The 13,109-nt window shown below is 35.8% G+C and overlaps 1 protein-coding gene across 1 annotated transcript in view; it reads right to left on the bottom strand.

Moving 5' to 3' along the window:
- The window catches only part of LOC106876510 (vacuolar protein sorting-associated protein 11 homolog), a 65,428-nt gene extending 52,743 nt beyond the window's left edge, over nt 1-12,685 (bottom strand). Inside the window, exons 1-2 of the mRNA XM_052975947.1 lie at nt 12,605-12,685; nt 1,547-1,621 (exon numbers count right to left, since the gene is read on the bottom strand). Coding sequence (XP_052831907.1) covers nt 1,547-1,621; nt 12,605-12,622 — 93 coding nt within the window. The 5' untranslated portion in view covers nt 12,623-12,685. The remainder of the gene's footprint in view (nt 1-1,546; nt 1,622-12,604) is intronic.
- Between the last annotated feature and the right edge of the window lie 424 nt (nt 12,686-13,109).

Below are 13,109 nucleotides of genomic sequence, written 5' to 3'. Positions count from 1 at the left end.
GTGTCCTTTGCTACATTGGTGTCTATTAACCCATTTATTCTATCAGAAGAATTTTTATTCATTAAGATAGAAAAAATACACATAATTATATATATATATATATATATATATGTTGAGCTTCTTGCAGCTTCTGTCTATCAAATCTACTCACAAGGTTTTAGATGGCCCAAAGACACTAATCCATTAGGCACTTTACTGCTGGATGTAACAATTTTTCAGCTCTAAAAATGAGGTTAATAGTTAAAAAGATATGCAAACAAAGATACAAACAAAAACAAAAAGAAAGAAGAAAATGAGGTTAATAACTAGAAGTCACCAAGTTTCAGCAATACCAATTATTTTAATTTCTAAGTATTCTGTTTTTCACCCTTAAATTTCTTTACTAAACTATGTTTTTCTAAAGTTCATATGAGAACTAGCATTAAGCAAATGGGTGTAAGAAGGTGCGTTTGTTGTAAGCTACAATCAACTAACCTCTAAATTCTGAAGATATCCACCAAAAGAATATTTCAGTCAGAATGTGGATCCTAGTTTTTATCCTCATTTAATGTCTGTTTTCCAAACTGGTATGGGTTGGAAGGTTTGACTGGAGCTGGTAAGGCCAGGTGCCACACCAGGTTCCATTGTCTGTTCTGGCATGGTTTTCCATGGCTGCATGCATGGCTTTCCTAACACCAACCATTCCACAGACTGTACTGAGTGCTTTTTATGTGGCACCAACGCTAGTATCAATTCTGCTGTGGTGGATTGGTATATATATATTCTTTTACTTATTTCAGTCATTTGATTTTGGCCATGCTGGAGCACCACCTTGAGCTGAACAAACTGACCCCAGGACTTATTCTTTGTAAGCCTAGTACATAACCTATCAGGTCTTTTGGATAAAGTTTTCAGAAATAACCCAATAAGTTTACCATTAATTCCTTGAAATATTCATGTGTTCCACTAGTTACTAAATTTTCAAGCAATAATATATGCATGCACATATAGGCTCCTATGAGAGTATAAAATACTGTATTTCAAATAGCAATATACTATAATGTGGAATTCTTTGATTTTCTTCTCCGTGATTCTTGATCAAAATTTGTTGTTGTTGTTGTTGTTGTTGGCACTCCGTCGTTTACGACGTCGAGGGTTCTAGTTGATCCGATCAACGGAACAGCCTGCTAGTGAAATTAATGTGCAAGTGGCTGAGCACTCCACAGACACGTGTACCCTTAACGTAGTTCAGGGGATATTCAGCGTGACACAGAGTGTGACAAGGCTGACCCTTTGAAATACAGGCACAACAGAAACAGGAAGTAAGAGTGAGAGAAAGTTGTCGTGAAAGAGTACAGCAGGGTTTGCCACCATCCCCTGCCAGAGCCTCGTGAAGCTTTAGGTGTTTTTGGCTCAATAAACACTCACAACGCCCTGTCTGGGAATCGAAACCGCAATCCTATGACCGCGAGTCCGCTGCCCTAACCACTGGGCCAGTGTGCCTCCACTTGATCAAAATAAAGTAGCAAAAAAAACAAAAAGAGGGTGGAATTTATAAGCCTCTCACCTTTAATTTGTCAAATATTTCATTGGTATCTGGGTAGTAAGTGCTTTCTTTTTCAAAGAAATTAAATCGCCGCCACTGAAAATAGACAGATAACAAAGACATTGTGATAATTCAGTAAGCAGTAACAGGAATTTAGTAAAGAAAAGTTTGTTAGTTTATGTGAAATATGAAATATTTCCATGCACATACTAATTTATCAGTAGAATATGGTCTCCTTAATTCATAATCCAGTAGATTGGTAAACAGAAGACACAAAACTTTGCAGTATTTAGTCACAGCCTTTTACAGTCTGAATTCAAATCTCACCAAGGTTGACTTTGTCTTTTGACCCTTATATAATTAAAGTACAGGATTACTGGATTAATGTAGAAAATCCTGTGTATGGTAGCTTTGCTGATTGTACAGAATGGAAGTTGCTGGATGGCATACAACAACAGAGCCCCATGGTAACTGCATCTAAAGATATTCATAATACAAGTGACGGTATTATGTTGTCAAGAAATAATGAAAACTGCTTGTTTGGTTTATAATTTGAAAACTGTTTTGACAGAAAAATCTGAATATTAAAAGACATAAGAATGGGAAAGGAGAAAATGTTGTTGTTTAGTCCCAAATTCTACCCATGATGATCCTATCTTTGTTATGAGTATCTAGGACTACATTATTTGATGTGCTCTATCCTATGGACACAATAAAGGAAGATTTGACTGCTATGATAGATCGCTGACCATAACATTCAAATTTTTTTCTCCATGTTTTTTTTCTCCCAATTTTTTTCTCCGTGTTTTTTTTCTCCGTGTTCTTCTCCTTATTCCTTCTGTTGAAGAGTGTAGCTTGAAACGTTAAAGACTTTCTCTATTCCCGAGTGTTAAACTAATACATCCTTTTGTTGTTTACACCACCTGTCCTCGTCTGTTGTTTTTTTCATAAGTTCTCCCATATATATATATATATATATATATATATATACATACACACTCTAAATATATATATATATATATATATACACACACACACACTGAATATATATATATATATATATATATATATACTCTGAATACATTATACCCCTGAAAAAATTTTTTTTAAATGGGAGGAGAACATGGATGCTTGAACATCTCTAATCATAGGTCGGCTCAATGAGGATAACCTTGGGCTAAAGAACAACAACAACGTAGGCTATCCCTCTTCAATCCACACCCATAGTACAATTTGAACTCAGTATTGCTAGTTAGCAAAATGCCGACCAAGTCACTGAGAGCTCCATAAAATAGAGTTCTTTAGAATTAACTCACTGTGGATAAGCAAAGAAATAATAGAAAAAAGATTGAAATATACACAAGGACAACCTCCACCATTCTTTCAAGAGGAGAAAAAAAAGGGGAAAATGTGCTTATTCTTATTTCTTTATTTCTTTACTGCCCACAAGGGGCTACACACAGAGGGGACAAACAAAGACAGACAAACGGATTAAGTCAACTACATCGACCCCAGTGCGTTACTGATACTTAATTTATCAACCCCGAAAGGATGAAAGGCAAAGTCGACCTCGGCGGAATTTGAACTCAGGACGTAGCGGCAGACGAAATACAGCGAAGCATTTCGCCCGGCGTGCAAACGTTTCTGCTAGCTCACCGCCTTATTCTTTTACAGGTTTTAATCATTGGATTGTGGCCTTGCTGGAGCACTACCTTTAAGGGCTCTAATCAATTATATTCTACCCCAGGATACATTTCAGTATGGTACTTATTTTAACAACCTTTATTTCTCAAATGGCTAAGTTACCCTCTTGATATAAAGGAACATATCTTGACATAGTGGTAAACACAAATACAGGTACAACAAATTCACACACGTGTGTGTGTGTGTGTGTGTGTGTGTGTGTGTGTGTGTGTGTGTGTGTGTGTGTGTGTGTGTGTGTGTGTGTGTGTGTGTGTGTGTGTGTGTGTGTGTGTGTGTATACATGAAGTGCTTCCACTGTTTCCATCTTCTAAATTCCATTCACTAGGCTTTGGTCAACCTGAAGTCACACTCAAAGACACTTGCCCAAGGTATGCTGTACAGCAGTGAGATTGAACCTGCAAAACAAACTTGTCAAACGTGGCTGGCTATACCTGCATTTGATGTGTGCTTGTATGTTATGATTAGCAGAATTCTGGTTTAAGCACCTCATATAACCCCTCATAAGTTTTTTATTTTTGGAAATTTTCAGAAAGTTTTCGTGAATTTGTGTTCTACAAATGGGAATTCATGCAATTATGAAAAAAAAAAAAATCTCCTCCCCATAAATCCTAAAAGTTCCATCACTGGGTGCACCATTATTCCATTAATCCCTCAGCATTTAAACAAGCCATATCCAGCCAAAATATTCTATCTATTTTATGTTCAAAGTGGCCAGATCTGGCCTCTCACACCTATCCTACAATGTCATTCTAAAAATAAGCAATTACATCATTGAAAACTTGAAGCTACAAGATAATAATGCATGATGAATTCAAAGCAATATGAATAAACGTTACTTTTGATAGAGTAATCTGAATGCTTAGTGTTAAATGTGTTTATGGGGAGAAAAATATTGAAAAATATCAATACATGTGAGAGTGTCAAAGAAACAAGGAAGTTATCAGGTGATTGTGAGATGTGCTAAAAACAACAGCTTAATCACCCTTAAATCACACACACCAAAAAAAATTTTTTTTTTTAGCATAATCGTATGAATTCCTGTGTGTAGAACACAAATTTGCAAAAATGTTCTGAAAATTCCAAAAAATAAAAAAAAAAGTTCAGGGTGTTTAACGCAGAATTCCACCTTATGGTCATTCATTGATTATGTGTCAACTATCAGCACCAGAATTGTGTATCACAGTAGCTAAGGGAGGAAATTCTTTTTGTTAATGGATAATGGAATTTTGATAAATAATAAATAAAAATTATTGCCTTGATTCTTATCACCATAACTTTGGCAGTTTTACAGACTGATGAAGCATAGATGGTCTTAATGCATATATACCTAGAAAATAAAAGAATCAAGTAAAATTTGAAATTTTAAGATAAGCAAAATTTACCCAAAGCATTTGAAACTGAAACAAAGGAATCAGAGAATGAAATAACCACTGGTTTTGATGACACAAGCACACTAGTCAATTGTGTGTTGGCACTTCGTCGCTTACAACGTCGAGGGTTCCAGTTGATCCGATCAACGGAACAGCCTGCTCGTGAAATTAACGTGCAAGTGGCTGAGCACTCCACAGACACGTGTACCCTTAACGTAGTTCTTGGGGAATATTCAGCGTGACACAGTGTGACAAGGCTGGCCCCTTTGAATTACAGGTACAACAGAAACAGGAAGAGAGAGTGAGAGAAAGTTGTGGTGGAAGAGTACAGCAGGGTTCACCACCATCCCCTGCCGGAGCCTCGTGGAGCTTTAGGTGTTTTCGCTCAATAAACACTCACAACACCCGGTCTGGGAATCGAAACCGCGATCCTATGACCACGAGTCCGCTGCCCTAACCACTGGGCCATTGCGCCTCCACACACTAGTCAATTAGATAGCAGCCAAAAATAACCAGTGGATGTTCTTTATACTTCAGTATAAGATTAATTATCAAGAGAGCAGCTTGTTCATAGTCATGCAGTTACCTGATATGAATTAAATACATTTCACAAAGAATAAGTGAAGGGATTTCTGAAATAATGAGTAATACAAAATGTATTATGAAATTTAGCAGATTTGGTGGTGATGCTGGACAGTAACTGTCTCAATATCTTACATTTTCTGTAATTAAAAGTTCACTTAGAACACATGAAGATACCTGAAATCCTTGATCTTCTAAATGTAATTATAGATAAGGTAAGATATTAGATATTATAAGGACCAATTTGAGATAGGAGACAGAAACCCGTCACTGGCAAGACTTACACATACACACACAAATTACTTGCTGAGTGACTCTTTGACTAATTATACACTATTGAAGGTAATATCTATCCGCATTTAAAAGTTGATGTTGTGTTAGAACACAGAATACTGTGATAGTTACCATGAGAGAACCTCTCATGTGGAATTTTCAGTGCATATAAGCACTTGTTTACATCACTAGCAGAAGACAACCACCACCATTGCCGCCCAATTTTATTAATTAATTAATTTATCTATATATTTTATTTGTCTCAAATTGGTTCTTATATCAGACAGTGTTTATTTTAAGAATATAATAAATTATTTCAAGAGCAGACATAGGTTTAGGGAATATCTTCAAAAACATTTGTTGCATGCAATGAAGGTGAATACAAGTAGTAATTAATTCAAAGGAAGACATGTTTATGGAATACCTTTAGAAATATTTACCACATGCAATAAAATAAAGGTGAATATAGAATACTAGAGAGAGAGAGAGAGAGAGAGAGAGAGGCGAGAGAGTTAAATGACCTTCAAACTTGTTTTCATGAAATGGTGGATGAATTCATAGGACTGTTAATGAAAGGCAAAAGGATAGTTGGAATATTAATACTAGTTATATTATACAGGGTGTCCACAAAGTCTGGGTACATTGGAATTAACACATACTTTAAGAAATTATTATTTCTTATATTTAATTGTTTATGTTATGATTTTATTTACTCCATGTACCCACATGGGGATTAACACATACTTTAAGAAATTATTATTTCTTATATTTAATTGTTCATGTTATGATTTTATTTACTCCATGTACCCAGACCTTGTGGACACCCTGTATTTTAATCTAGATTAGAATCAGCCTTTTCTGAAAGAAACAGAAAGATCAAAGAAAATTGTAGTCAATTAATGCTTTTTCTTTCTTTTTATAAAATGTATTTTTATAAGTTAGAGGAGGAAGGGAAACAGCTGAGGTTTGAAGGGTGGGGTGGGGGAGAAAGGAGGAGCTTATAAATCGGGTTCTCTGCAGATTGAAGACCTGGTTCAAATGCTTCAGAGTGGAAGCCACAAAAGAACCTAAAAGAATGATGGTGGCAGTGGTGGGTTTTTAACTGAGTGATAAGGTTAAGATTACCACCCCAAAACAAGTATAATCTTTCTGGAAGGATTCTTCACAGTTACCACAAGACATGGTGGATAATGTGACCTTCAGTTCCCTGCACTGGAAAATGATTAGATGGTCACATCTGAAAAACCTCTGACCACGAAGCTACTCAATAAAGGTTGACCTGGACTAAACAGCAACCTCTAGCATCTACTTAAATAGCTTGTTTCAAATCCTGGCACAAGGCCAGCAAGTTCAGGGGAGGAGGTAAGCTGATTTACATTAACCCCAGTGATCACTGGTACTTATTTTATCGACCCTGGAAGGACGAAGAGCAAAGTCGACCTTGGCAGAATTTGAACTCAGAATGTAAAGATGCCACTAAGCATTTTGTTCAGTGTGCTAATGATTGTTCCAGCTTGCTGCCTTGTCTAAATAAATTATTCACATGACTGTGTTTGATGCCATTTTTTGACATCTTGGGCAAGTGTCTTCCATCACAGCCTTGAGTGGGCCAAAGTTTTCTGAGTAGAATTTGGCAAATGAAAACAATGTGGTAACTTGCTAGAAAGACTGCTTTTGTGCTTGGTTGGAAGACTCAAACCATCACTTGGTTAACCGGTACTGCTGTCGTCATCATTACCACCACCACAACCATTACCTGCCCTATGAACTCATTTTAGTGGACTCCATAGTGTTGTAGACATTCAAATAAAAGGTCCCAGTCTGTGAATAATACTTGGGGGCATTGAGAAGGGGGTCATGTATGCTCTCCTTCCTCCTCTAAGCATTAAAAAAAAAAAACTGAAAAAAAAAAAAAAAAACCCAACAAACTCTGAGGAAATTGTAGGTAAAGAGAGAATTCTTGAGAAGGGCTGCAATTCTGAAGATGAAAGATCGAAATGTTTAATGAGGTGTGTTTTGGAGTAGTGTAGGCTTTGAGACACTGCAGGAATACTGAAAGGAAAAAGAGGGAATTTTATTTTTGTACATTATTTTTAATAACAGTATAGATTAGTCAGGAAGATGTGGGGCAGAAACCAGAAATAGTTTTGGTTAATTCCAAATTTTGACATTATTGGTTGTCTTGAAATTACACTATGGACTCAACAACAATGCCAATATCAACACCACCAAGAAACAAGCATTGAATCGCAAAAGCTGGGTAGTAGATTTTGGTTAGATCATTGTTACTTAGACATATAGTAAGGGATACTGTTTTAGTATAATTGATATCTAAACGAAAATATTTATTGGAATATCTTGTATCACAAAATAAACAAATCAGAAGTGGTCAAAATTGATTCATAGAGCAACACAAAACAATGAAATTAAACTTTAACCCTCTCTGTTAAGGGGCACAAGCGCTTACACACACATGTACACACATGACAGTAACTGCTGCCAACCAAATTCAATCACAAGGCGCCAGTTGGTCCTAGGCTATAGCAGAAGACACTTGCCCAAGGTGCCACACAGTAGGATTGAAACCATGTGGCTGGGAAGCAAGCTTCCTAAACTTCCTACAACTCCACAGGCTGCAAAGTAACTGTGAAGGACAATATATTTGCATAGCAGACATGGAGTAGGATTGGATCATGTTAAAAACAGGTTTAATTTCAATTTTTCTTTTAATAGAAAGGAGAGTAGCAACCATGGCAATTTGTGGGACCTCTGTGATTGGTTGAAGGAAGGGAAGGACCTCTCTTCAGAACACACACAAACTGGACGATTATAACAGAGTTAATCCTACTAAAAGCACCTAAGGACCAAATGGTGTCATTGAAATGGGCTCTAAATTAACCCTTTAGTGTTCAGATAATTGAATTAATCAAGCATTGTCTTGACACTTCAAGATTTTGATGATGTGATTGCTTATTTTTAGAATGATATTATAGGGCAGATGGGCGAGGCTAGATCTGACCAGTTTGAACATGAAACAGAATTATTTAGCCAAATATTGCCAGTTTAAACACTAAAGGGTTAAATCTGTGTTTGTCTATCTGTCAATCTATTTATTTAACTATGCAGACACACACACACATATATATATATATATATATATACATATACACACACATGTATGTGTGACACCTTGTCTTGATATCATGTGATGGTTGTAAAGGGGTAGAGTTGGTGACAGGAAAGGTGTATTCTGCAGGACCCATCAAGGCATGGAAAAGTAGATGTTAACTGATCTCTCTCTCTCTCTCTTACACACACACAAAATAAGAACACAAATGGATCAAAGGTTCACTACAGTTGTTTCAGACTCATTTTTTATTGATGAGTAGCTTGATTACATCATGAAAAAAACCCATTTCTTTCAGGTGATTAAAAATTTGGTTCAGAGAAAATAATACAAGATGTGGATTGACTCTCCCAGTTAGGTATCATTGGATCGTGAACCTACATGCGTGTGTGCATGGGTATATATTTGCATGTATATGTATATTTATATGCATGCATGTATATATGTGTACATGTACATATATGCAGAAGTACGGATATGTTTGGATATACAAGTGTATGTATGGATGTATTTGTATGTGGTTTATACGTGTATATGTTAAACTCAACCCTCTCTTGGTGTTCTGAATGCTCGATTCAAATGAATCTTACAATTAATATATATATATATATATATATATATATATATATATATATATATATATATATATATATATATATATATTATTTTGCTTAAAAGAGTTCCAACACTGTCTGTTTTTTATGTTTTATTTATATTCCTGCAGAACCAATGTGGGGTATAGAATATGGAATATACAATATATAATATAATATACAATATATAATAAAATAAAAATGGATGGCACCATGAAATAAAGTATTGAATGTAGATGAAATATTGAGTGTTCAATATAAAGGATCAAATATATAAATATAAGTATATAAAGGCGACTCGAGTTTCAGGGCTATTTCCCTTCGTCATGGCCGGTATGACAGATATATATACACATATCAGTGCAGCGTGGCTGTATAGTAAAAAGCTTGCTTCCCAATCACATGGCATCTTGGGCCAGTGTCTTCTACTATAGCCTCGGGCCAACCAAAGCCTTGTGAGTGGATTTGGTAGACGGAAACTGAAAAAAGCCAGTCATATTTATATATATTTGTGTGTCTGTCTGTCCGTCCCCCGACCATCAGAGGAGCTATTAACCTCATCACTACCATTATTAATATACGGTGAGAAGAAATATTAATAGAACAAGTTCCTTTATTTGTATGAACTGTTTTTATTACCGCAATTTTACTTGTTCTATCTTTACCGGTTTGAGCAGGTGCAATTACCATATTACTAACTGACCATAACTTTAATTGTTGTACTATTTGTTCCGAGATAACATCTCTTACAGGCTTGATCTGTTCAAAACAACAAATATGAGAGATAGATGGAAATCTGTCTCTCCGGTATGGTCAGGTGATATGTATGGGTGACAGGTCTATAAAGAAATGCAGATAGCTTGAAAGTAGATGGAACATGTGACAGTGCAAAATCTAGGATGAAATGGACTGATTTTAAAATGTTGAGCCTTACAGAAGAGATGACAAAGGACCGAGATGGTTGGCATTTCACAGTACTCAAAAAAAAAAAAAAAGAAAAGTATTGCATATGTCTATACACTCACCAGGCATTGCCTAGCCCCCAATCTGTACCCATCAAGTTTTCCACACCTCTCATCTATGTAACACTCATCCCTCCATTATCCTTCTAACAATGGCACTAATCAGCTACTGTCATCAAAACAGTAGAATCTTCATGTATTTCTTCCACTTTATCAACGTCGTCTCCTTCATTGGACACGAAACTCGGCTTGCGAAGGCCTGTTGGGGCAAGCGAAAGTGAAATTGTGATGGCACCGTCGCCTTCCTGGCACTTGTAAAGACATTCGAGCAAGATCATTGCCAGTGCCACTGGACTGGCTCCTGTGCAGGTGGCACGTAAAATACACCATTTTGAGCGCGCCCGTTGCCAGTACCGCCTGACTGGCCTTCGTGCTGGTGGCACGTAAAAGCACCCACTACACTCTCGGAGTGGTTGGTGTTAGGAAGGGCATCCAGCTGTAGAAACTCTGCCAAATCAGATTGGAGCCTGGTGTAGCCTTCTGGTTCATCAGTCCTCAGTCAAATCGTCCAACCATGCTAGCATGGAAAGCGGACGTTAAACGATGATGATGATATATACAGAGGCACAGGCGTGGCTATGTGGTAAGAAACTTGCTTCCTAGCCATATGGTTCTGGGTTCAATTCCACAATTCCATTGTAGCACCTTGGGCTGACCAAAGCCTTGTAAGTGGATTTGGTGTACGTGTATGTGTTGCGTCTGTGTTTGTCCCCACCCCTACCGTTTGACAACTGATACTGGTGTTTAAATCCTCGTAACTTAGCGGTTCAGCAAAAGAGACCGATAGAATAAGTACTAGGCTTTAAATAAAATAAGCACTGGGGTCTATTCATTCGACTAAAATTCTTCAAGGCAGTAAAAAATAAAAGGTGTGTGAGTGTGTGTGTGTGTGTTTAACACTGAAACTATTTAGCTGCGTACTCTGTCCTGGGTTGAAATCCAGCCGAATATTATACCTTAATCCACAATATACTCATCATCTGTAGTGCTGTAGCTTTCTGTTAAATGAAAGGTATCAATTTTTACAAGGGTAAGAAGCTAAAAGTCACACACACACACACACACTGTCCCTACCACTATTAGTGCCACAAATTATCAGCCACAAATAAAGAAAATACTGTCTTGCCAATTATTTGTTACTTCAGGACCATATACTCTTCACCACGGCTCATATATAATTGCGATTTCACATTGATGTGAATTGTAATTAAGCGGAACAAAAAAACAATAACCCAAAAGAAGGAAAATAAAAAGGAAGTGTCCGATACTATTAGGTAGAATAGAAAAACGTAATTGGAACTATGTGTGTGTGTGTGTGTGTGTGTGTGTGTGTGTGTGTGTGTGTATATATATATATATATATATATATATATAAAGCGAAAGTAAAGATTACGTACACCCAGTGGTTAGGGTTAGATTTAGGGTTATATAGCTGTTCAGTGAGTATTGTTTCTACTTACGTTGGCAAATATGAATCACTATTTGGTAAACTCAAGCTTTGAATAACTACTATTATATATGTATATATAACATACAAGAGTCAGCAAACGAAAGAAAGGGGCACTCAATACATTCAGTTGAAGTTATATGCATTTAATAACAGCTTTAACTCGGCTTGTCCACACCCACGAAACTTTGTGGTGATGAGTCAAACAATTTACACACATAGATATATATATATATATATATATATATATATATATATATATATATAGAGAGAGAGAGAGAGAGAGAGAGAGATATGCTATGAAAATTTTTAAAAAGGGCAGAGAAAAATAACCATGTATTTTTTTTTAATCAAATTAAGAAAATTATAAATGTAGATGCGGTCGAGAATGTCAAGGCGAGTTTGCGACTAGAATTTATATCCCAGTTAAAACCACTGTATATCACTTCACTTACACCTTTACCTTTATCAATAGCTATGCGAGAGGCATGAAAGCCACTCCAACAACCTATTATATTTCTAAGTATTAACTGAAAAAGTACTCAGAGACCGAGAAATGGGTGTTATACTTTATCAGTGAAAAAAGTGACAGTCCCGGATTTTGAGTCGGTCTTCTCTTTCGTAACTGTAATTTATTTTACCATAATTAATTTGTGTTATAGAAGATATAGACTGTTATGGTTATTGTGTGTTTAAATATGTAGGAATAATCTTTAAAAAACAGAATATGTTAAAGCAAAACAACCGAGACGTGTCTAACAGGAAAAAAAAAACAGAATTAGCATGGACAATTGTTGATTATAAACTGAGAAAAAAATAAGCAATAGTTCCACAAAAATCAAACTGATACGAAAGAATAATAGAAGTATCAGAAAAATCCTTCTTGGGACATTTATTGAAATAAATCAGCTGAAATATATCAAGCAGAAAACAAAAATATAGGATGTCAACAAACGCCTACCTGCAAGAAGGAAGCCATCTTGTAACGCTACCTTCGTATTTTTAGTATTCTGTTATTCGATTAATCTTTCATTCTGTTTCTCATACCATTCCTCCTCATTTTTTAAACCCTTAAAATTTTTATTCCGTTACTTACCTTTTTGTCTTCGGTTTTTCTTTCAAGAAAATTAATTAAATTTCAAACATAATTTTGAAATTATTCATAACGGAGAATAAAAATTTCTAATAAATGTATTATTTTCTTTTTAGAAAAAATTAAGTATATTAATTATAGCATTTAAGACGTGATTTCATATGTAATACACACACACACAAGTTTAGAAACGTTTACTCACTGCACAGTGTAGAATATAAATATTTATAATAGACTTGATATATATATATATATATATATATATATATATCATCTGTGTGTGTATAATATAATACAACATTAATTTTCGCTGACCTCTCTCGTCGATAAGTTGAATATTTGTGGGGCAAAATGAGGTATTTTTACTGCAATT

The sequence above is a fragment of the Octopus bimaculoides genome, chromosome 23 (assembly GCF_001194135.2).
Source record: "Octopus bimaculoides isolate UCB-OBI-ISO-001 chromosome 23, ASM119413v2, whole genome shotgun sequence".
In the NCBI taxonomy this organism is placed as follows: Eukaryota; Metazoa; Mollusca; class Cephalopoda; order Octopoda; family Octopodidae; genus Octopus; species Octopus bimaculoides.
Note: the sequence above shows the minus strand (reverse complement) of the source record. Positions and strands in the feature narration are given on the sequence as shown.